At 38.8% G+C, this 25,344-nt stretch overlaps 1 protein-coding gene and 1 long non-coding RNA gene across 3 annotated transcripts in view; one reads left to right on the top strand and one right to left on the bottom strand.

Moving 5' to 3' along the window:
* The first annotated feature begins 211 nt into the window (after positions 1–211).
* ccdc88c (coiled-coil domain containing 88C) overlaps positions 212–25,344 on the top strand; it is a 57,778-nt gene continuing 32,645 nt past the window's right edge. For both annotated transcript variants that reach the window (XM_082143182.1, XM_082143183.1), the window contains exons 1-4: positions 212–678; positions 2,357–2,457; positions 7,616–7,724; positions 24,875–24,944. In XM_082143182.1, the coding sequence (XP_081999308.1) occupies positions 598–678; positions 2,357–2,457; positions 7,616–7,724; positions 24,875–24,944 (361 nt within the window). In that variant the 5' untranslated portion in view covers positions 212–597. The remainder of the gene's footprint in view (positions 679–2,356; positions 2,458–7,615; positions 7,725–24,874; positions 24,945–25,344) is intronic.
* LOC309479319 lies at positions 17,839–22,352 on the bottom strand. The gene is made up of 2 exons (XR_014199190.1): positions 20,114–22,352; positions 17,839–19,815 (listed from the first exon to the last, which is right to left on the bottom strand). It is a non-coding gene; the product is annotated as an uncharacterized lncRNA (long non-coding RNA).

Below are 25,344 nucleotides of genomic sequence, written 5' to 3'. Positions count from 1 at the left end.
TAAACAAAGGCAAGTTTTCGAAATGTACAAAAATATATACGTGTTACCTGCTGAGGGTGCCAACGAGCTGTACAGTTGAGCTTTGGTTGTCACGACAACAGTTTGACCTGTCGGTTACGTCATTTTGAATGAAACCCTGTACCTACGAGTCCGCTATTGGTCGATTTACTTCCACCCGCCTGTGGAAACGCACAGCTGATTGGCTTATGAGCATGTCACTCTCCTGAGCTCTTCGTGTGCGGGACTGCGGGTACAGGTTGAATACGCGGCGACAAAGTAACTCTAGCAATAGCTGAGAGTAAATGGCGAGAAGTTGAGCTTTAATGGTGCAAGTCCGCGTAGACTGTAGCGCTTCACTTATGTGGTTGAAACCTTTCACTTTTGGGACTGCAGATCATTTAAAAGCTTTTTTAAACCAAGGAATGTCTTTTTTATTTCCCTAATGGAGTTGATTCGCGTCCCCTGCATTGTTCTGCGACGGACAGTAATGTGGAGTACATAAAGCCTTAGAGGAATCCGACGCACTTAGTTTTTTATTTATTTCTTTAGACGCACTTTAAGGCGCAAACAATTTTAACTCTTGCGTGGGTATTTTGTATGCTGTTTCCTCCCCCCAAAATGGATATTACAGTGTCTGAACTGATGTCTAACTTCATGGATTCGCCGCTTGTGGTTTGGGTAAGTCACAAAGACTCGATGGCACCTGCTGTGTTTGTGTTTGTGTTTGCGTTGTGTAGTTTGTTGAGCAGCGGTCAGTGACAGTGCAAAACTGATCAATACTAATGTGGGATGGATGTTTTATGTTTTTATCATCTCTACTGAAAAGAGACTAACATGCTTTCCATATAGCAGATGTCTATGAGCATATTAAAATTGTGCCTTAACTTTATTGCAACATTTAATTAGTGTTGTTTTTTTATTTCTTTTTATCTGTATTATATAAGTAATAGAAGTCGTATTTATTCATTTTATGTTTTTATTTATATATATTTTACTTTATTTGCAAACTTATGAATTACGTTTTTTCTACTAATAGTTATTTTTAATAAAGCCTATATAGCCTAAGTATTGCGTTAAAATATTTTTCTATAAATGTAATGTAACAAATATTGAAAAAAATTCTAGATAAGTCCCATGAAATGTTAAACATAAGTTAGATGTGTTTAACCTGCACACACAACAGCATAACATAAGTTTTTTTTTTTATGTGCACATACATGAAGAGTTTAATGACAGTTGACAGGGTTTTGCGAAACCTTCGGAACTTCCTATGACCCCCTTACCTTGACCCCTGTGTCCTGTTTGGCTGTGCTTTCTCTTGCCAGTGTGTTTCCAACTCGTATGTCTTCATAAAGGGTAGTTCACCCAACAATGACAATTTTGACATGAATTACTCACCTTCATGTGAAATTCATTCATCTTCAGAACACAAATGAATATATTTTTAATGAAATCTGTGAGTTTTCTGTCCCTCCATTGACAGCCTACGCAACTACCACTTTCAAGCCCCAGAAAGGTAAAGACATCATAAAAGTAATCCATGTGACCCAAGTGGTTTAACCTCAATTTTATGAAACGACACGAGGGCTTTGTTTGCGCAAAAAGTATAATTTACCTCTTTATTTATCAAATATTAATCTCCAACGTACATTCACAAGAGCACTACGGCACATGCTTGTTGTTGACGCGAGAGCAGACGTTGTTGCAACGCTCGTCAGAGATTAATATTTTGTAAATAAAGTGGTAAATTATATATTTTTTTGCATAAACAAAGCACTCGCATTGTTTCATAAAACTGAGGCTAAACCATTGGAGTCACATGGATTACTAATTATGTCTTTACTGTCTTTCTGGGGCTTGAAAATGGTACTGTAGATGCGTAGACTGTCAATGGAGAGCTCTCAGATTTCATCAAAAAGGTCTTCATTTGTGTTCCAAAGATGAATGAATCTCTTATGAGTTTGGAACGACATGAAGATGAGTCAATAATGACACTATTTTCATTTTTGGGTGAACTAACCCTCATTAGACAATCATCAGCGATCCCATGCTGATGATTGTCTGTTCCCTGATCATTTACAACACTAAAAGAAAACCAAACACACATATATATAGTAATGGGAAGACAGTTGTATTAACTTTGGAGTTAACTGTTTGAAAATATTGACAAGCAATATTTACTCTTTACACAGACAAAGTTTCTCTTTACAAATGTCTAAAATAACTCTGCAGTGCGTGCTGTTCTGAAACTGAAAGCTTGGTTGATTTATTGTGCAGCTGTGCATGTATCCTGTCGTGATATGACTACTTACTACTTTTTGTCGTCTTCTTCTTTTTTTTGTTTTTTTTTTTACAGGTCAAGACTTTTGGACCCCTTGGGTCCAGTTCAGAAGACAAGCTCTCTATGTTCATGGACTTAGTGGATGGTGTTTTCCTCCATAAGATAATGACACACATGTGAGTGACAGAGTCTGAACTGTGTATGTGTGCGCCTGTACGTACATGCTGTAATCTAGCAGCTGTTGTGTACCAATCTTTTTTCATTAGAAACCACATCCTATACTTTCCTGCCTGCCATCCAACTGTGCAGACACTCAATCCGAATCTTCACGCTCCATCAGTTTTGTTCCTCTTGTATAATTAGTGTGTTAATAAAGGGGCTGATTTGGGGCTGTACTTTGCCCAGAGTTTTAAGGTCATGTGCAACATCAGTTAGCAAGCATGCAGTATATATTTTAGCCGCGTTTGACTGAACGTTAGGTCACGGAAGTTTTGGTTAGCTCAAGCTGTAACCTCAGCTAAACAGGTGACTAGGCAGCACTCTTGCGTGTGTTGCTGATGAACAAGGAAATCCCTTCTTTGAGAGTATTTGCATCATGCAAATCAGCTCATTACACTTCTGACGTCTGAAGTTTGTTCATCTTGTAGATTGAGCTTTATAAAACCACTGTTATTGAGTTCTCAAATCCGCTGCATCAGCTTTGTCCTTTAACCTACTTTTACTCAGGCAGACTTGCCGCCCTCTCTGCCTTAATCAGGGGCTTAAACACTAGACCTTCTCAGACAAAGGAAATATTTTCTCCATAAATGGGGGGGGCAAGTGGGAGGGGGATCATTCATGTCTAATAGGAAGACGACCCATCTACTGGATGAGCCGTCCTTAGACACTCTTGTCACCGTCCCCGATAAATTATTGTAGCCTGGTGTCATGTTCTCTGCGTATCATGTTACTTGGAAGACTAACTGCATCAGTTTCATTCCTATAGTTGTTTTAAAGTCAACACAAAACCGCTTTTGCAACCCATTTTGCTTCCCTTATGTGGAATTAAATTTGTGGAAAAATAATTTTTTTTTAATGGAATATTGCAGTGTTTATTATGAATTATTTATCCATGCACATTTTTTTTGTATTCATGTGAGCTCATAATCCTCAATGTAAACATTAACATCCCCTTCCCCTTGTAATAACCTCTTTTTTTCTATGAGATGTACTGCACATTGGCGCAATAATTATACGTAGTCAATTATAGTTTGAGCCCCAAACATGAATTAAGGCTACATTCAGACTGCAAGTAAATGTGGCCCAAATCCGCTCACATGAGACTCCGATCTGTTTTTGTCATGACAGTATGAACAGCACAAACCACATTGAATCTGATCTTTTCAATTCCGATTTGTGCCACTTCCGTATGTGGTACTAAATCCGATACAGGTCCAACTTTATGTAACGCGACCTCAGTCTGAACAGTCATACAAGAATTTGAGAAACTTCACAAAGACAAGTCTTTTACGTCACTCTAGAGCAACCCGACGTAATCAAGACAGTTGTGAAAGGTAGTCAGTGGAAGGACAGTGATGTGTCAGAATTCATAAGTATTATAGTAACAGCTCTACATACAAGCTAAACATGAGGGCTCTTATTGTAATTGTTTAAAAGCTCTCTTTTTCGCATCCTCCACTTTGTTTTTTTATATTGCCTGTGCTTAATTTCGCTGGCTTCAGTGGCAGATCACACTATAAATAAACGTGTAATCACTTCTTTTAATGTCCTCTGTTTTTACTTTCGTATGACAGCGTGCTGCGTGATGTCTTTTTATTGGTCTTTTGCACATGCGGGTCAGTTAAGGACCATGATCTGTTCGCACTGGAATCGGAACTGAACACTAAGGCTTGCAGTGTGAACAAAGCCTAATATATATGTGAGCTTTGGAACAGAATGAGTTATTGTATATTGCTAGTATGAAGATTCACTTTCTCAGGTGTCCAGTGTGTTTCCACTGAACCATTACAAATGAGTGGAGATGTGGAATGCTGAGGGGAATGTGCACACTGCTTCTTTCTCGTCACCCACATCCATTTATAATGTGCCCACACTTGTATGCCTGCAGCAAACCGACACCTTTGCTAGTGTTTTCATGCACCAGGTATGCGGTAAACACCATCGCTGTTAGCAAATGAGCTCATATGCTAATGCATCCCATCTGGCAGATGTCCTCTGCGTGCACCCTATCAGTCTTCCCTCCACTTTTACCAAACAATCATTGTTTTTTCAACCGTGCTGTCAGGTGCTATATCTATGGTCGTAAAAACGGCACAAAAAGTGAAACTCAATGCAGAGTTCTTGGCTTCAGGCAATAGAAAACAGTTGAGCCAGACAGCAGAGGAAAAAACTGACCCTGATCTTTTAAGGTTCTTTCACTAGCAAGTGGGAATTTGTGGGCCAAGCTGGCAGAATTTGCATGCCATTCTCACAAAACAAATGTAAATGAGCATCACACAAACAGAGTCTATGTAGGACCTCAGAACTGTCCGGGCCAAGACGAGGACCCTCTTCTGAGCATCACTCAACTCACTGACATCAGCCTCTGCATCCACTGATCCAGTCCAGTGATATGAAAGCCTAATTACTTATGTCAGAATAATGTGGAAAATATTTGTTTATGTAAAAGATTACATCAACAAAGATTTATTTGGCAAGGAATTGCATATAGATTTTTTTCCTCCCATTACAAACAAATCTTTTTTTTTTTTTTTTTCATTACAAACAAATCTTTTTTTTTTTTTTTCATTACAAACAAATCTTTTTTTTTTTATCACTTATAATGTTCATAAATATTAATGTTTTCTGCACATACACACAAAAAAAACTCACTTTGCTTTTCAGCCTAACTGATAAAGTTCACACATTATTTAAAACAGGTGAACAGTCAGTAATAAAATAGGAACAAATACACAAATTACAAGCAGAGATTGAATACTAAATAACAAAGTTACAAGTCTATAGGATTCAGGTACAGAAATGAATAATTAAGCCTAAATGTAAAATAACACTTTGTTCACTGTAGAAATTAAACATAGTTTCATATTTGTTAAAGCTGTATATTTGTTTGTTGTTTTATTAATATTAATGACACAGACAACTGTAGAAATATTAGGTGTGTGCTGTCACTTAAAGACTGATTGCACGGACCAAAAAAACTGACAAACATCCGTTGCTTTCTCAAATCCGTTTCATTTATGACATAAATGAGAGAATACTTGCCGAGACGGGCATTTAGACGGGTATTTTGACATAATTTTGTGTTTATGTGTCAGTTCAAGGGCAAGGAAACGCGAAAGAGGAATCAATTCGGTGTTCGAGCGCTGTCTGAAACGTCTCTCTTGAAGGCGGGAACTCTGTTGAAGTTTAAAACTATTGGATCTGCTCAGAGCCACTCTGGATCTGCCATAACCAATCGCTAACGTTTGGTTGTGACGCAACCCTATAACTCAAACTAGTGCACGACCTCAACGTCATCGTTCTCAGCCACTCCCTCTGTTCACTGATTGGACCGGTAAAAATTTGACCGGAGAAAACCCACGAAAATACCGCAAACCCAGACGGAGTACTGAAGGAAAACTAGCCAGGCTAGTTAAATTTAGCAGTTAATCCGCGAATCACATGCGTGCTGAACTGTGGGTCCTGATCCGAACTGCGATCCATCCCAACCCTATTACAAAAAACATCCATATAAACCGTCATTTAAAAACAATGTATTACGAAATCATACAGTTGGCTGCTTCATCTTTCAACAAAAGTTTCTTTGCAAAACTCTCCATTGCACTGTGCCTCGTTTACAAAACAAAATGCTCCGAACAAACATATAATCCACCAATTTGATCCGGTACACCATTAAAATTAACCATCCACTTGTTTCCGATGCTGGGATCCTTCTGAAGTCTGAACAGAGATGCAAACCTGTTTAAACTGCACGCAATAAAAAGCGAATGTTATTTCACTTTTCCATTTGTCCTGTTGTCGGCAGACTCGAGCATGTGGAGCATGGAGTATGTCAAAAACTGAGCGCGCATCTGTATACTTTATCCAGTGTAGAAAGCGTCAGTGATATTATAATGGATTAAATTTACTTTTGACACAATGTGACGCTAGTATGCGGTGTAGGCAAGTGTCAGTGGGCGGGGCCTATAATGCGATGTATAACTATTCGTCGATGTCTTGCTCTGAAGGCAGGCATATGCAAATGTATTTGCTCTTGTGATTTGCCATTTTTGAAGCTTGATTTAACAAATGCTTTGTTTATAATGAGGACATTTTAAGCCAGTGGTTCTCAACTCCAGTCCTCGGGACCCGCTGCTCTGCACATTTTGTATGTCTCTCTTATCTGACACACTCAAATTAGTTCATGGAGTCTCTCCTGACGAGCTGATGATCTGGTTCAGGTGTGTTAAATAAGGGAGACATACAAAATGTGCAGAGCAGCGGGTCCCGAGGACTGGAGATGAGAACCACTGTTTTAAGCTATGAAATTTACCTCTTATATGCCAGAAGATCAAGGCAAATTTGATTTCTCATGTCATAACCCCTTTAAACCAACTAAATGTTTCTAAATTATTCTGGCATAACACACTTTCATATTGGTTAGGCTTTCATATCACTGGACTGGATCATTGGATACAAAAATATGGAAGCCAGTGAGTTTTTTTTTTTTTTTTTTTGACAGATACAAATAAGACAATGCATTTCTAAACTTTAGAAACATTCCCACAGTAAAGGATGGATTAGAAGTGAATAAAAGGTCAGGAAATAGACCGAAAAGGACCGAAAGAGAGATTAAGAATTTGGGAACAGAAATGAGAGATTCCAAGTGAATTCAAGTGGAATAATTCATGGGTTTTTATTTTTATTTTTATTTTATTCTTTATCAATTTGCCAACTGCAACATAACGCTTAGGCTTAGTAATATTATAATATTTCTTCCCACACAAATTTTTGTACAATTAATCCGATTATAAAAACGAGCCTACACTTGTATTACTTTAAAGAGTAAAGGAAAAATGTATAAAAATACAACTCAGACTGTCAAAAGGTTTATTTGTAGCCACCTCTAGGTGGGTTGTCTAGATGACTAGTAGACTGGTCTTGAGGAAGTCGCGTATAATTAGGTCCACCAAACCGTTAAAAAAATAAGGATGGATGGATGTATAGGTAGATATAACTAGTCGTTCTCACTAGTTAATTAGGTTGAATTGGCTAGTTGAACATTCTGCCCAGCCGTATTAAAGTTGTGCTTATGTGAAGATTTTCAAATGTCCTCTTGTTGCTTTTGGTCCACAGAGACCCAAGCCCCATGAATCAGCGAGTGAACAAACAAGTCAACAATGATGTCAACCTGAGAATACAGAACCTCAACACTGTCATCCGACATATCAAAAACTACTACCAGGTAAGATCTATTCCTTCATGTCATGTTGCAACTGGAAAGTACTTTCTGATGTTCACCAGAAAGCAAGAGCTTAAGCTTTTTTAAAGACGGCGTTGTGTATGTGTGTGGTTGTATTAGATGGCAGACAGCGGCTGGTCTCTGCAGACACAGGGTGGTGATTCTGGTGTCATGAGGATTAAACCTGTCTGCAGATGTGACTGTGATTTGTGGGTAGCTGGGCGCCTTATATTTGATCCCATAGAAGAGTTTCTGTTAAGTCAACCCTGAAACCTCAGATCTTAGTTAGTGTGGGTTGTCTGAATGACTAGTCACTTATGAATGGAGTAAAAAGTAATATAATAATATTTTTTTTATATTTAGCAAATCTCTTAATGCAAATCCACTTTTCATACTGTACATTATAATACTGTCTAAATTCAGTTGTAGAATTAAAGCATTTTATTTTAAAGTGTTTTATTTTGAATTTATTTAGACAAAGACTAAAGACCATTTTTTTGGTTTGGGCCATTACATGAAAATAATTATTGGTATTGGCCAGACTTGAATATCATATTTTAAAATCCTAATATATACCATGCTGCTATGTTTTACGAACACGCTTTTAGAACGTTTTTTATATGGATGTTGTTCCTTGGGGTAATATCAGAGTGAGAGTGCTTTTCAAGACCTCATGGAGTTGAAGGTGGTCTATAAGAAACTAAAAGTTTTTATGAGAGACTGTAGTCATAATGATAGTAATTATTGTGAAGAAAACAGGGATACATTAAAGGACCGCTTTTCTCAACACTATATTAGACGAAATGTATCATTGACTCAGTTTCTGGTCTCACAGAAAACAGTTCTCACTCACAATTACGGCTGGAAGGGGTATTTTATGTTGTTGGTTTTGGGAGTTGAAATCTTTTGATTTGGTTTGGTCTGTTCTGGGCAGCGTCCCACCATCTGAGTAAGCGGTTGCCACATCTGACCCCCTTTTCCCTTGGCAGAGCGTCTCAGACGCATTCCTGCTCAGATCTCACTGCTTTCCATCCCAACTTAGTGAAAGAAGACTTATTGTGTGTCAGTCGCTTGGAAATGTCTGTGCCCCCCCCCCCCCCCCCCCCCCCCCCCACCCCCTTGTTTAGAATAAAAAAAATATAGATAAATAACCCCCCCCCCCCCCCCCACACACACAGACACACAGACACAGAAACACATTCAAGCAAGGATATAATCAAATATTCGGTATCGGAGGGGAAAGTTTAACATTGTGTCCCAATCAAGCATGATGCGAAACAGCAGCTTTACATGGGAAAATGACTAAATCAAAATACATTTGATGTTTAATTTACTGTTTTAAGGATTTGGACCAATGAGATTTCGCATTGGGTTGGGCTGCCTAAATTGAAAATCTACAGATTTTCTTTTATCTCTTATCAATTTAGCGTGTTGAATTTGGTTAGGACATTGTTATACGTGGTCAATTAAAAACCTATATTTATTCTCCACTTTTTGAAATATTGGTGGGGGGGCATCTATGATGGTCCCTGCACTTTTGCCCCATCGTATACTTTTGCCTTCCAACAGTTCCCTTCTTTGTTCTGTTTAAAAGAACACTCTGCAATAAGCAGCTGAGATATTAAAATAACCTCTTATTATGTATTATGCAAGATTTTTGGCAGAGCTTCAGAATGTAGTAATCACACTCCTCCAGTGATGGAAGGCCCCCTTAACCACATATTTGGCTTGGGTGGAGCTCATCTTAGTGTTTTTTTTATAAGTCACCCTATGGGCTCAGTAATAAGTAACTGAGAGGTTTGTGTTCATACAGAAGTGCTCTCTCTCACCTTGGCGTAAGTACCGTTTTAACCAAGCACTGTAAAAGAGGTGCTATTTGTCAGATATTTTGGGTCAACCATGGTAAAACTCAGGTTATTCATTGAAAATCTTTACACTGGGGGGTAAATACACACTCTTGGTTGTGTGTGTTGTTCGAAACTGGTCAACTGTCTCAATTTCCTCATGTGGCTTGTCTAAAACACACACAAAAGTGCTCATTCTCAACCCAAGACAAACTGCCCTATATGATCCAGGAAATGGACTTCAGAAAAGCAACATTTGAAAAGCATCTGATTTGGATCAACGCTCTGCTGAACAGAACCAGATGTGTTGTTTTATCCCGTGTTAATCGCTTCCCCGGAGACCCAACTATGGGGGTCTTGATGAGGGGGAAGGGTCACTGTAATGTGAGAAAGCCTCAAGACCCTCTGAAATTCTGTCCTTAAGACATTCGGCTAAATGCCAAAGGATATGATTTGTAACACATTAGCTCTTTCATTGCAAATTAGGCTTCTTATTTTCTTCTTAATGATTCAGGAGTTGGGTCATTCACTCTTTTTTTTTTCTGTATCTTCTCTTTTATGTCTTACTAAGCTGCGATACACTATTGTGGTCCCTCACAAACACCCAGAGACCTAATTCGTACATAACACACTTCACACTTCTGTGCTGTTGCTGCATCTTGATAAGAAATGAGGTGGACACTGGATCGGGTGACTCAATTTTATGGCTAGCTGCAGTTTACAATCTATTAATCTGTAATTTATTAATTTATCACCTGGATATATTATATGGTTACTATAGCATTTTATATAATGTTCAAATTACAATAAATGTACAAATGTACAATTTAAAGGAACCTTATGTAAGAAATGTATTTCAGTTAATCATAAAATGGCCCTGATATGTCACTAGACATTAAGAAATCACGTTAATTTCAAATACTTATATCACTGACAACAGTAGTCCGGCCAGGATATTGTCATTTAAAAGTGAAGTTGCAGCCCTCAACTGATGTTGATGTTGTCATGTTGTGTTTTGGCCTGATGCGCCACCCTCCACCTATCTACCAATCACGAAGTCAGTAGTGTTTCGGCATCCGGGTTGCCAGCTCTGCTCTAGTTACCACAGCTGCAGCTGCAAACATGTCGGATAAAAAATGTCTAATGTTACGAAACCTAAAAGACCTCGTTATGAACATCTCTCATGAAGCATAAACATAATTAACAGAAAAAAAAACGTACTGTGTAGGACTCGTCACTTGCCATTGGAAGATCCTTGTAGAAGCCTACGTTCCTGCTGGATCCTGCAGCCTAACTGGCAACCTCGAGTCAGGGGGGAATACACTGCTCTACAGTAATTTGAAAGTGATTGCAGTACCAGTTTTGGCCACAATCTTACATACGGTTCCTTTAACTGTGCAGTGCAATGAATATAGCAACAGTTGAGTTTTTTTTGTGCTAACAGTACTTTGACCATAAGTAATATGCAATACATGTTTTTATCAACAAATTTGCATTCAAATGCATCAGTGCATTGCTTGCGCATCTCCTATGCAAATGTGTTGCCTTATTTGATACATCAGTGGATTGAGGTGCCATATTTATTTTGGCTGACGATCAAAAACGACATTTAGTAACACTTGCAATGCATACAAAGTGTATACTTTTTCTGCCACCAAATGGAGTTGGAAAAATAATGGAATGTTTTCCATTGTTTGCCCAAATGCGATATCTCGCTCCAAACATATGTAATTGGTTTAGCCACAGGTTTTGTGCTTAGTCTGTGGCTTTTTCATAAATTGTTTTAAATGTGACCTGTGACTGCATTGTTAAAATCATTTTGAAGAGCCATCAGAGAGATAGATACCATAACCAACCACACTTGAATACCAATAGTCAATGCCAAATATCTATACTGTTACATGATAACAATCAATATTAGTGACAATATACCATTCACAAATGGAACTAATCAATTTGTTGTCTTCCTCATTCTGTTAATTTGGATTGATTTGCAGAAAACTGGAGCATTCTATTTGAGATCCCCCACAAGACGGAAATCTGAGAAGAACTGTCGTTATTTCTATTTGTAAAGTGCTTTCTCTCTCAGCCATAAACTACATTGTATCTGAGTGTCAACAGGAGTCTCAGCCACTGTGTAATGAAATGACCCAGAAGGCCAGTGAGATAAGCAGATGGCTGTAGACTGGTCTTTTATGCTCATGTGAATAAGTCGAACAATGTCATTCATTTCTAAAAAGATGTATAAACTGGAACATGGTTGTTGACATGAAGGGTAAAATAGCGCACATTGTTTGAGCATGTTCATGCAGCAGCAACACAGGAAGTGAGTGTGATAAAGGAAGATGATTTTAGTGATTAATTAGTGGTGTTTGCTACGGCAAGTCTCACTATTGCTTTTGCTCAGTCTATTTCAAAACCACAAAGCCTAAGTATTAAACATTGGTGCATTTTTTTTGTTCCACTTTGTTTGCGCTACAGAAATAAATGATGGCTAGAATACAGAGGCTTTATAAGGAGAGGCGTGCTTACTTTTTAGTCGTCAAACGTAAAAAAAAATTGGCCTGGCGAAAAATAAAATAGGCAACCAAATCCCTTGGACTTCAATTGATTGAGAACTGAGCCATGTCGGAACCGTGAACCAAATGTATTAGAAGGTGGAGAGTGGATGTGGAAAATAGTTTTGTCCAAAATTGTTTTATTAAAAGGTTTTGTTCAGATAAAAAAAAAATCTTCTAGACTATTTATGTAGCCACATGAAGTAATTAATCTGTTACGTTACCGTTTGGTTCTCAAGTCAGTGGAAACACAGGTTCACTTACACGAATCCTAACCAGGAACTGGTTCTGGCAACTACTACCCATCTGGGCATTGTGATGCCATGTTTTGCACAAGTTGGTGTCACTCACTCACATTTACTTGAGAAACTGTATTTTGAACCGGATTTGTCATGTTTGTGGGAATGATTAAAGATATTGTTAATTGGTTCTCTTTGGACAAACATATGGATTTGTGATCACTATTTTTGCCGTATGTACGACTGCAGCCTGGGTATATCAAAAACAACATCCTCTTAAGTTTAGATCCCACAGATCATTGATAGGCATTGCATGGTTTCTAAGGACTTGTGACCTGAACTCTATAAATATTTGCACATAAAGCAAATGTCTGTCTCCCGGCAGGTTATGAAAGATTACACGCCTTCAATATCTAATGCCAAAATGATGCATTCTCCCAGCTTAGCCTAGATTTAGGTTTAAGCCTAAACCCTCACATTGGGTGATTTAATCTACACCGACCAGATTTGCCCCAGTTTCATCAAGGAATTGGGAATGTATAGTAATCCATTCGGACTGTGGGTTGGGGTCTCACCACAGCCCATTTCACTGTCCCAGTGTCATCTCTCGATCTCTGCCCACACTTTCTGCTCTCCCCTCATTAGCTCTAAAATGACTCTGTGCTTGCTCACCAGAAAGCATCCCACCGCAGGGATCAGTGCTACAGACAGTGGGAACAATGGACCTCTGGGGGAGGGGAGGGGTTGTATGTTGGTTCCTCCCTGCCTATTGTCTGAAGAGCAAGTCGTTGTGAACATGAGGTCCTGTAAGCTGACTCCTTTCAGAGCTTGAACATGAGATATGTGGCCTTGCCGGGCCCCTGATCTGCCCAGGGTCCATGCATAATGAACTACAGTGGACCGCAACACACTTAACATTATGTTAGGACATCCAGCCGAAGTTGTTTTGTTTTAGATTGCACTCAAAATGGTTCATTTGAAAATGTGTCGCACAGCTCTGGCTGAAAGTTTGTCTCCGACAATGACGTACCAACTGTTTTTGTTTAACGAGATTGGGTTCGAGGGTTGACCTTCTACCACCTGCCCAGCTAGCCCAACAGTCTGAGCATTCCCTTTTAGTCTGTGATTGGCTGCATTCCTTAGTTCCACATGCACTATTGTAAAAGTAAAAACCCCTCTTCACTGTTGCCATGTACAATTCGGTTTGAGTTGAATAGCTGTCTTGAAGGATGTGGTTAAGACTCATTCGTAGAATTTGTGAATAACCCCCACACAAGCCCTGTAAACGAGGACAGTCATGTGTTGAATTGCCGTTCCTTGGCGGGTTTTTACAGGTTCTGCTTCACTGTAGCTCTAAACGAAGGGAGGTGTCTCTTTGGGCTAGCTTGCTAGCTCTTTGTTCTACTGTTTGCTCGCGTACAGTGGAGATGACATGGCTGTTCCCAGAGGTGTACAGTTTCCCTTTTGCCATGTACCTGAACAGCTTTAGAGGAGCTCTAGGGGCTCTACTTGAACACTCATCTTGGTCTGACATTTCATTTCTGCATGATCTGCTTCATTTCGGGATGTAGATGTGACACTTCTTTTGGCTGTGTCTTGTAATGCCTGATTATTTTAATACTCAATGTCGCTTAGACATGAACATACACATGCTTTTTAAAAGGCCTGTGTGTTTGTCCCTGAACACAGGAAACCTCCCTCCAAGGACCGACTGCCATGGGAAACCCAAAAACAAAGCCTCATGGACTGCTTTAAAGCTAACCTTTTCCCCCCTATTCTTTTACCCTCCCCATCTCTTGCATTTTCTCTACCTCTCTCTTTCTCATCTTTGCCAGCACTTAACGATTATAAGATATTTTTTCTCTACACAAAAGTGACAGTTACAGTCCATGGATTTCAAAGCGGATAGACTGTTTGCTACTGCAGACTTAGGCACAGCATGTATTCACGTGTTTGGTGAGATCATAAGTTCACTCACTGTGCAAAAGAATGGAGACCAGGCTCAGGAAATGCTGTAATGTAAAATGCTAACGAGGTAACCCTGTTATCATAGGCAAATAGTAATGAGTATGCTGCCTTCAAGTCTTCCTGAGAGGTTTCTACTTATGACTTGTTATGATGCAATAAGAGAAATTCTTTCTCACTTTTTCACTTGCTAGTGCAACAAAATTAAGTCCAAAGGATGCACAACCTGACCGTGCAATGCACTGCAGTGCCCTGACCAGGTGCGATGCAACAAACAATTAGTCTGTCTACACTGAATTCAAAAATAGGGTGTGACAATCACAATTCACTGCCAATCAGAACTGTGTTAAGACTCTGTTTGTACACTCGTTTATACTCGCAACGCTTTGCCCAGCATAAAACGTGTACCTTGGATTTAATTACCTCCATGATGCTTCGCTACACGGCATGCTTTTTATGGTTTTCCAAGTGCAACCTCGAGTATTGTGTGGCATTCGCAGAAGGACAAACTCCTGATTAACATGGTAGAGAGAGATTAGGACATGATGGGAAATTTAGTTATGTGACAAACTTGTTGCCTCATGAATAGGCTAAATGAGTGGCTATTCATTCAACAGTACAAAGTTAATCATTCTAACAAGACAACCCAAAGTTTTTTTTAACTGTTGCCATTACACATTATATTTCTTCATTCTATTGTTGTTTAATAACATAGTGCTCATTTTATATTATGCTTGTTTGCATAAATCAGGTCAGGGCTGAGCCTGTATTGTTTTAAGGGAGATTTGTTTTTCTGTGTCTATTGTCAGTTAATGTCGCCCTTTGTTTTTGCTCCAGATAACTCCAGACTGAAGGTTTCTCTATTTATTACGGGGTAGCTGCTGCCATATGGAGTAACTCTAGCCTTCCTTCTGTCTTTGATGGACATCTGTTGCTTCTGAATGTGACACATGAAGCAAACATGTCCTCTGTGGGCCACTGGTCAAAGATCAAGCTGTCTTTAAAAGGTAATGATTGAAGACGAGAAGTCTTATTCTCCTCCAGTGCGGTGTATTTTTGGTCCCGAGGTGCCGGGACCTGAACATCTACACAGATTTGGTCCAGCTGCTGTGGTGGTCACTCTACCTCTGTGGAATGGGACAGAAGTGGGGGGAGGTTCCACTAGGCTGATTTTATTTAATAAAGAGTTGGGGTAAAGAGGGAGGTGGTATGGCTCTTTAGGTCAATTGAAGTTGCCAGGGAGTCTGGAATGCCTCTCTTTCTGTCCCTTCTGTCCCTGCTGTTGACCTCGGAGTCAATGAGAAGTGAAAGCTGGTGTGTCCACGCACGTACTGAGCCTGTAGGAATTAGGTTTCCCTTTCTAAGCCATTTGTTTTTGTTTTGTTCAGGGATTTGGGGCTGGACCATTTAATTCTGAGTTCTCTTGATTTTAAAAAGTTACCTCAACAACTACTGAAACCTAAATACTTCATGTATGCATTTTGCTTTGATGTTCCTGTGGTCTTATTGTGCTTTGTGGAGATATCACAAAGGCAATAAGATTTCTGCTAACAGGAAGTGGTGACATCACATGTGACTGTGTCACATAGCAGCAGTGCTCACCTGGGCCCTTTGTGTACACTACAGTTTTTTTCACTTGTTAGTGGCTGATATTTATGCTCCTGTTTTTGGACACCATGTGACGACTTGGTCTTTATGTGGTTTCCATCTTTTGTCTCCCCACATTCTGCCAATATATCCTTGAATAGGGTCTCAAATTACAAATCCTAAAACAGAATAAATGTGACTGACAACTGCTATGTTGTGTGAAAGAAAAAAAGGTTCAGTTCTGAATGCGAAGGACCACAGAATTCTTCAGAGAGATACACAACATATTGGTTATGGTCAATGTTAAATGTAGTAAAAATTAAACTAAAATTTAATTAAAATTAAATTTGTCATGAAATAAAAATCTATTTTGTAGATGCATGTTATATATCATATTGTGAATGATTCATCCATGTATGTTTCATTTATTTGTATTTTTTGACCTTGTAACATTTAATGATAATGTCATTGCTCGTTCCTCCAGTGAAAATGAGAGACTTCTCTCTGGTGACGTATGCCAGATTTCTCTAAACATTTAGTCCACTTAAACCCCGCCTCTCCACAATTGACAACCGATGAATAAAACCAAGTCCTTTTCTTTTGCGATAATCCGTTGCACTCTGATATCAGCTGATAACCTGTACCATATCTTGTATCCCTATCTCTTGCATGAATACACTTAAACAGCAAAAGTATGACTATATGCAGTTTTTTGGAGTTTTTGAAAACACATCATTCTTACAATATAAAGAACTGTTTAGGTTCTAATGTTGCCTGCAGTGTTTGGACAGGAGCTCTGTGGATTGGGCTTATTTTAAATCTATCTACCATGTGGGTGTGTGTTCATGTACAGAGCTGTAGTCAGCTTGTGGTTTACTCCACAGGAGAGTGAATATAGAACACTGGTTCACTGAGTACAGACAGCAATGGGGCCACAAATTTGGTAAAATTGACCTTCACTTTCAATAACACAAACAGGCATACATAGACACTTTATACGAGCAATCTAAATCAAGCCAAAGTCTAAATCATAACCACAGCTCAGGGTGAACATGTGGCATGATCTGGTCTGGTGAATTGGATATTGATCATTTGTGGGTTTCTCCATTGTATATTCAGTGAATAACCCTCAGGCAAACCTGCAATATGGGTCACTGTAACAGAGGAGAGGGCCCATTGATCAGCCCCTTTTTGCCACCATGCATACCTGTCAATCATGGGCATTTGCTTCACTCTTCTCCAGTGCAAAATTAGAAAATGAAACTTACAAATTCTCCTAGTTGCAAAGATGCATTTACTGAAATTGCATTTCTCAAAACTATTAATACAAAACCATTACACATCTGTGCAGACTTTAAAGACTTAAGTAATTTTAAGCCCGTAAAATATTCAGATAGCTGACATTAAAAACTCATAATAGCCTACACTTTAAAACAATGATTAATTCACTAAAATTAATTTGTGAGTTTTTAATTAGTTTAATTTTTAAGTTTTTCAGAGTAACTTTGCATTTTGTACATTTCACACATTTGTACATGCGTGTTTGCAGTAGGGGCTGTCACTGTCAGATTTTCACTTAGTTGTCGTGGCCAAAAGGATTTACAGTAGTTATATTATTTATCATTTATCATAATCTAATTAAAAAAAAATCTCAGAAAAATCCAACAGATTATTTACAATATTATTGTATGTGTAGGATAAACATGATCATTATTTAAAGGTATAGCGGAGGATGTTTTACTTCCTGGTGGGTAGTCTAAACTATTGGTCCTCCTAATTGTCAATCATTCTGGTGAATCAATCAAACTTTTCAAAAAGTGGAGAGGGCGGGTCTTATCTAAAATTTGGAAAGATCCTCCGCTATACCTTTAAGTTTTAAATATCATTGTTATTGTCAATACTGGTATATTGCGATTACCCCTAGTTTGCACATAATTCAAATGAAAAAAAATAAATAATTCTGAATGAAATCATTTAAAAACATACTACACCCCTTCCAAAGAACCCATCTGGGGTTCTGTTCAGATTTACAAAATGAATTGATAAACAGATTTACAACCATCATTTAGTGAAATAAGGCTTATGTATGAATTTGTTTTATTGTCCAGTAGCTGTACCGTCTCTAAGATTCTCTGTTTTCTTGTGTGAAGAACTTTTGCGTTTCCTCATTCCTGAATCTGTGATGGCTGTAGTCTCAGAATGGAACACAATGGCACTGAATACTCCTGTTACTCACTTCTATTCATCTGAGCCTGGCCAATTCTAGCCGTGTTTGTATTGTGATAAGCACAAATGGTCATTTTGCTTTGACTTTCTACCCATCGCATACTAATATTTACTTGAATTTGGAATCCAAAATATCATCCTCACATGAAGCAAGTACATACCCAGTGACCCTGAACAGTTTAAAACAGTGTTTATTTTTTCACTTTTCTGTGACATTTGTTTTCTGGTATTGTCTCTCTGGGCAGAGGAGAAGCTGCTGATGTTCTTTGATGTTCCCACAGAAGTCAGTGGGAGAAATGTGATTAGTGTGTTAATCCCAGAGCTCCACCACAGCTGTGTTATTGATTTATTACTACTGGAGCCGGCTCCCATTGCCCCCACATTGCCTCCCATTCTCCATCCTTTCATCTCAGATGAAGAGCGCTATTTACCCTTTAGATTTTTTGTCAATACAATCCCATATTTATCCTATTCTTCCTCCCGGATTCATTCTGAGTCCATTTAATATGTACACTAAACTTAAAATATTTTTAAATTACCATAAAATATACACTACCATTTAAAAGTTTAGGGTTGGAAAGTTTACATAATGTATTATTCTGACTAAGGCTACATTTATTTGATAAAAAATACAGTAAAAACAGTAATATTGAGAAATATTACAATTTAAATTAAATGTTTTCTATTTTAATATAGGCCTATTTTAAAATGTAATGGTAACACTTTAGTGCAGGGTCCAATTCTCTCTATAGTTGTTACTAGCACGCATATTACTAGGATATTTTTGACTGTTTATTTGTACTTATAAAGCACACATTAATGCCTTATTCTGCATATTCATATTCTACATCCCTTAATCCTACTCAATACCTAAACTTAACAACTACCTTACTAACTATTAATAAGCAATAGTAATTAGGAGTTTATTGAGGCAAAAGTCATAGTTAATAGTGAGAATTGGACCCTAATCTATAGTGTGACCAATGTAATTTATTCCTTTGATGTCAAAGCATCATTACTCCAGTCTTCAGTGACACATTATCCTTTAGAAATCACTTGTAAATGCTGATTTGCTGGTCAGTGCTCAGGAAACATTTCTTGCTATTATCAGTGTAGACAAAAGTTTGTCAAAATGCCCTTCTCGGCGGGTATCCTCGTAAACGCAGTCGCTAAAGGCTTACGTGAACGTAAACAGTTGAGAAATAAAACTGATCCGTATCATCATACTGGATCCGTGCATTATCTCTTAATCACTTTTGTAGCTTTTACAAAGATTAATTGTATTTCATTTATACCATGAAGACTATGCAGTGTTATTTTACATTTGATTATTCTATATTTTACTCTATTTCTGTACCTAAATACTATTAGACTTCCCTGAGAAACATATGCTGAAGCATCTTTGTTCTATTGTATTTATTTTTGCTTGTGTAATTTATTTTCTATGCAGATTCACTCCTGTACAAAATCACCCCAATCATTCTAGAATGATAAATTCTTTCCCAATAGAGCTATTCATCTGGTGAAATTATTTTAATTTCGCAATATATATCGCAGGAAATAATTTTTTTCCAATATTTGTGCAGCCCTAGTGTACACGTAACCTATCATTTAAGTACATTAAACTACATTTGCGGTGGATGTGACTCATTTTAAATGGAACAGCAGGTAGTAACTTAGGTTGGGACTTGGTTTTACCAATCAGGATGTGATTAGATGGAATAATGTTAGGTTATTATATACTTGGATATTATTGTTCCCAGCCCACACAGCTTTGGTCATGTCAGCAGAAACATAACATCAGATGTGAGGAAAGTTACATTTTGTTAACTAAGAAAACTTGTTTCCATAAAATAACACGCACTGATGAAACATGCTCGATATAAGTAGGGACATTTATGTAAGGAAGTAAATGAGGTTCATTTTGATTTCATGTTGTTTTTAAGATCTGTTTGGATGATTTGTGTCAAAACCAATCTAAATGGCAGCGTCCACTCCCAATATATATAGATAATGATCATGTGTCGCACTGGCTCGTAATGCTGAAGCTAGCAGGGGGTGGACAGCCCCAGAGCCAAAGGTCTGAAAGGGACAAATGCTCCTGTCCTACTTTACCGTTCAGACATTATTACGCACAGCAACAGAGGAAATGAGCACAGGAAAGTTTCTATGAAACTTTCCAACTATCCCGACCAGTTGCGCCATGACCTCATGAAGTCATATGCCAAACCACCATTTTTAGTGGATGTTCCAGTGGGGTAACAAAGTATGAAGGTGTCGAGGTTATCTTTTGTTGTCCTGATTTTACAGTGGAAAATGCTGTTTGAATGTTGAGTGAAGTTTAGGAGGCCAGCAAAACCAACACTCCCATATTTCCTCAGTGTGAAATCAAAACATTGGCTTTTCGCCTTTCCTTTTGCTCTTTTCCCTTTGTTTTTCCTCCATTTTATAGAATATTTGTCTCCTTTAATGGTCATTTTGTTTTCAAAGGACTTTGGCTAGAAAATGGGAGGTTAGTCTTTCAACCAACACCTTGCCGGCGTTGTGATATGGATACATGTCCATGAATAATTTACTTCAGGCAGGTAATTTTCAGTAATGATGCAATTGCAGGTCCAGTATCGTCTTGTTATTATCTGCTATGATTGAAGGTTATCTTTGTGGTGACATTACATTTAGGGTTTTTCTCTGATGTGTTGTGTGTGAGTAGTTTCTACAGGTTTAATGTATCTGAAATGGTGTAGGCACCTTAAGTTACCTGAGCCTGTCACTGTCAGGTAAGGAACGTTAACTGATCCTTTATAATTTTTTCCATCCTCAGCTGTTAGTTGAAACGAGATACTGACACTGGCATGAAAGCCTCCTCGTCTTGCATATGAATCAAATCTAGTAATTAGCCTGCTTGGTCTAAGCAGTGCTAGAAATTATCAGGTTTACTGGAAATTTGAAGAATGAGGTGTTTATGGAGAGAATGCTTAACGTGACACAACTGTACACACCCCATCATGGTGCAGATGTCGATTAAAACATCGTAAAGAGCTTTTTTCCCCTCTCAAGTTGAAACGTGTACCTTTTATGTAATTATACACACCAGACTGGCTGTCAGTCAAAAACACTTAAGTTTCTTCCCAGAGTGCCTTGCTTGTTCCATTGTGCATAGTTATCTCAGAAGTGGTCTTACATCAGTGGTCCAGAAAATAGAAGAACGACAAGATTACTCAAGTGGATTGTAAGGTTTGTCTTGTGTATAGTGTAAAGAAACATTAGTTTTGATGATATTTAGAAAGTGTTTGATGTGTATGAATACAATGTAATGATGCAAATTAGACTTGGACTAAACTGAGTTTCTGAAATGAAAGGAGTAGTTCATCAAAAAGTGTGAAAATTCTCACCCTCATGTCGTTCCAAACCTGTATGACTGTTTCTTCTGTGAGATCATTTGACCCGACCCGATCCGACCGATACTGTTATGTTTTGAAGCCCGAACCCGAAATTGCTTTCTTACAAAAAGTAACTTTTTGTAACTGCTGTATTTCAGGATTGCGTGCAGCAATCACTATAGTAACATGTAAATAAACACAGTTTCATCAAGGCACAGCGGCCTCTGCTGTAGAGTAGCCTACCTGTCGTCTTGCTTTCGTAAGCCAAAACATCTTTACGAGTCCTGCACGTAACTGCCGAGCTCTTTGTTGGTTATACTGACAAGTTCATAATTCTTCCACAGTACAGCTTTCAGTGCATCATTTGCTACCGTAATTAGTTCTCCCTCATAGTGCGTTGTGCCGTCTGCCGTACTGTGACAGATCGAGCGAGAGCAAATGCGCGAAACAAGTTGCAATTAAATAAACCTGACCCGAACCCAAAGCAATTCATGAAAAATCGGGTCGGGTAGCAGACCTCTAGTGACAATGGCTCTCAAACTCTTCAAAAAACAAAACGAATACCAAATTATAATAATCGTTTCAAGTCATTTCAGTTGGAATCCAGGCGATAGAGAATTTCACACGAGGGGAAAAGATTTCCTCATGCAGATTTCACAATGGGTTGGTTATATGGATTCGCTGCACTGACCAACAGAAAACTGCTTGGTTTAAAGGTGATTTCTGTGTGAGCTGTGCTTCATACATGGCTACTCTATTGACATGTGTTGATGTATTGAAACTCTTTCGGCTGCACATACTTATGGGAAAAGTAGATGATAACAAGAGTGTCAGGGTTAGGGTAGGTGGAAGTAGCGAGGACTCACGTGCAGATCAAATGGGCTTTTATTAAGCATAAAATAAAACAAATACAAACAAAACTACCCCGAGGGGGAAAAACAAGACAGACTAGACTTGACTCAGCTTGACTAGACAGCAGGGAAACACACAGCATAGATACGACAACGAACCAGCACAGGACTGCAAACACAAGGAGAATAAATAGGGAGAGCAAACAAAGCAGGTAACGAGGGAGGACAGGTGGGGAAAATGAATCAATAATCAGGTAACAAGGTGGGCGGGGTTAGACAATCGACTAGAGAGCACATGGCACAAGGAAACACATGACAAGCCATGTGCTCACAACAAACAGGACTAGAACACAAAACGAGACATGAACACGCAGCTAGTGAAAACTCATAAGCCACGTGTTCACACAAAACATGACAACATGAAAGCACACAGCCAGTGAAAAACAAGCTGTGTGCTACACAGCACAAGACAAGAAAAAACATGCAGACAGAAGAGCGCGCGGCTCGAGCGAACTCGAAACCGCGCGCGCTCACGTGACAAGACAGAGCGCACGAGAACAAGCGAAAGCTCATTCCGTGCGCTCACAAAAGAAAACAAACACGCGGAGCATTGATGTCCGAATCCCGACACAGAACCGAAACCTAACCAGACAGACGTGTCGGGATCCAAACACCACGCCCCGCACATATAACAAGGCACGTAGACAAGTGAGTGCACGGCCCGAGCGCGCTCGGAACCGCGCACTCACACAGAGACGAGACAAAACAGGGAGTGTCAGAGCTCTGTCACAAAACCAAGAAATTAACTAGACCGAAGTGACAGAACCCTGACAAAGAGTCTTTGGTTTGTTACTTAAGTATTCTCAGTGTTTGTGAGGACACTAGTAAAGAAGGAATGCTCGCAGGCCTATGTTTTGAAAAAGGCAGTTTGGTCTGGCCTCTGCCTCAGCTGGGGCGGCTCTATTATACTGGATGAGGGTCGTGTCTCTGTTGGTCTCTATACACAAAGACCTCCCCTGGGAGTCACTCCTCTTAAGCTGAAGATGGAGTTTTCAGTAGGGGGTCCGGGCTTGACGATTTCAAATTGGATAGCACTCTTTCTCATTAGCTGTGTAGCCATGCACTTGGGTGAGAGTGCATGTCCATCTGCCTACAGCATGACTTCAGTTTGTTGAAAGTAGGAATGTACTGAACCACATATTTTGAAAACTGACTAGTCAGTGACTCAGTGGGTTGCCTGTACATCTAATTGGTCATAAGGATGTCCTGTATAATCAGGCTGGTTCACGTAAAATGTGTTCTTCCATTCAAAAATAGGAAAACAAAGCACAACAGAATGGAACTGAAAAACTTGTAAATATAAGTTTTAAAACTTAAAATTATATATAATACATTATATAGACCCTTTTACAGGCCACGTGATCAAATAGTTGCGCGCGCATTTTGGCAACGGAAGTGGTGTTTTTCCCCACTGGCTCTAACGTGTTAGCAACTCCGAAAGTTTATCAAAACGGTTTCCCAGCATCAAAATGTCTGGTTGTTTCGTTTACGGTTGCACTAATCGATATTCCACCAAGGGGCTTAAGTTTTATATTATTCCGACAGGATCACGGCCGTTTCAGAAGAGTGGCTGCAGGCGATTAAACGTGTTGATTGGAGCGAGGACATAATAAAAAATGCTCGCGTCTGTTGTTTAATCCGCTCGCGTAGCTTGACATGCTGGTGATTCTCGCCATACTTCCGTTGCCAATATGCGTGCGCATACGTCATCATTGTGTACAAACAGTAAAAGGGTCTATATTATATACAAAATATGTTTTATGTGGATATATACACAAGATCTGTGATAAAGAATGGTTCACCTTTCAGAAATGATTCTCGAATATAATTTCTTGACAGTTGCACAGAAACAATAAATCTGGTATGTAATTCTGTCACGATGTCAGTGCTCTTATCTAAGTGTGTTTTGGAATGAAGGGTTTGGTCAATTGGACCTGTTTGGTCTTGTTCTTTGTGTACTTTGTTAAGCTTTGTTGCCCTGGAGGCCTTTGTGCCTGAAGGCAAGTCCATTATTACATGGGCACACATGCAATCCTGCATATTTATGCCTTTTAAATCTTGTTCCCTTTGTCTTTTTTTAATTTATTAATAAGTATTGCTTATTAATCATATTTTGGCTGTATGCTGGAATTTGATGTTCTCCACCCAAGACATGCCTCGTCTGGGGCTGCTAATGCTTCCCATTTCCATTTTGATTTCCTGAATGTCTGTTTGTAAGTAGGAGTTTCCTGTTCCCACGTAACCACTGACCCTGTTTTAGGTACTCGCCCCAAATATTGACACCCGTCCGTCTCTCAATCTGGCTGCCATCTTGATTAATGCCTATTTTGACCCTTCACTGTTGTCCTTTTACATAGATGAAATGTTTAAGGTGCCTCCACAGTGCACTGAACGTTTCCATGTCTACCCGTTTAAAATAGGCATGTTTTCTTTTTTCTCTCAGGAGAGTCTTCAGCAGCTCATCGTCATGAACCTGCCCAATGTTCTGGCCATCGCCAAGGACCCATTATCAGGTATTGCTCAATCATATCATTTTGAATAAGCCACTAGATCGTGGTACAAAATGGGTGCCTTTCTGGTTTAAGTACATTTTTAAACTAACATTTTAAAACGTTCTATAATTTGTTAATAAACGGCATTGTTCTTAAGATAAATTAAGCTTTTTTTTACACACATTTTAATATGTGTGGAATACATGTATGTGTATCTTCAGAAAGCTAACCGGTTTGATAGTGCCAAGATTATGGTTTTACTATTTAATTTGAAATGATTAGATCAAGGTCGTAAAACAATAAGGTGTGGTTACACTTTATTTTAAGGTGACGTAGTTACATTGTACTTACTCGGATAAGTACTGAGTAATATTATTTAACTACATGCAGTTGCTCTAGAGTCATGGTTCTTGTTTGGTTT

This window comes from Leuciscus leuciscus, assembly GCF_965113295.1.
Source record: "Leuciscus leuciscus genome assembly, chromosome: 17".
Classification (NCBI taxonomy): Eukaryota; Metazoa; Chordata; class Actinopteri; order Cypriniformes; family Leuciscidae; genus Leuciscus; species Leuciscus leuciscus.
This window is presented reverse-complemented; position numbering and strand designations above follow the sequence as displayed.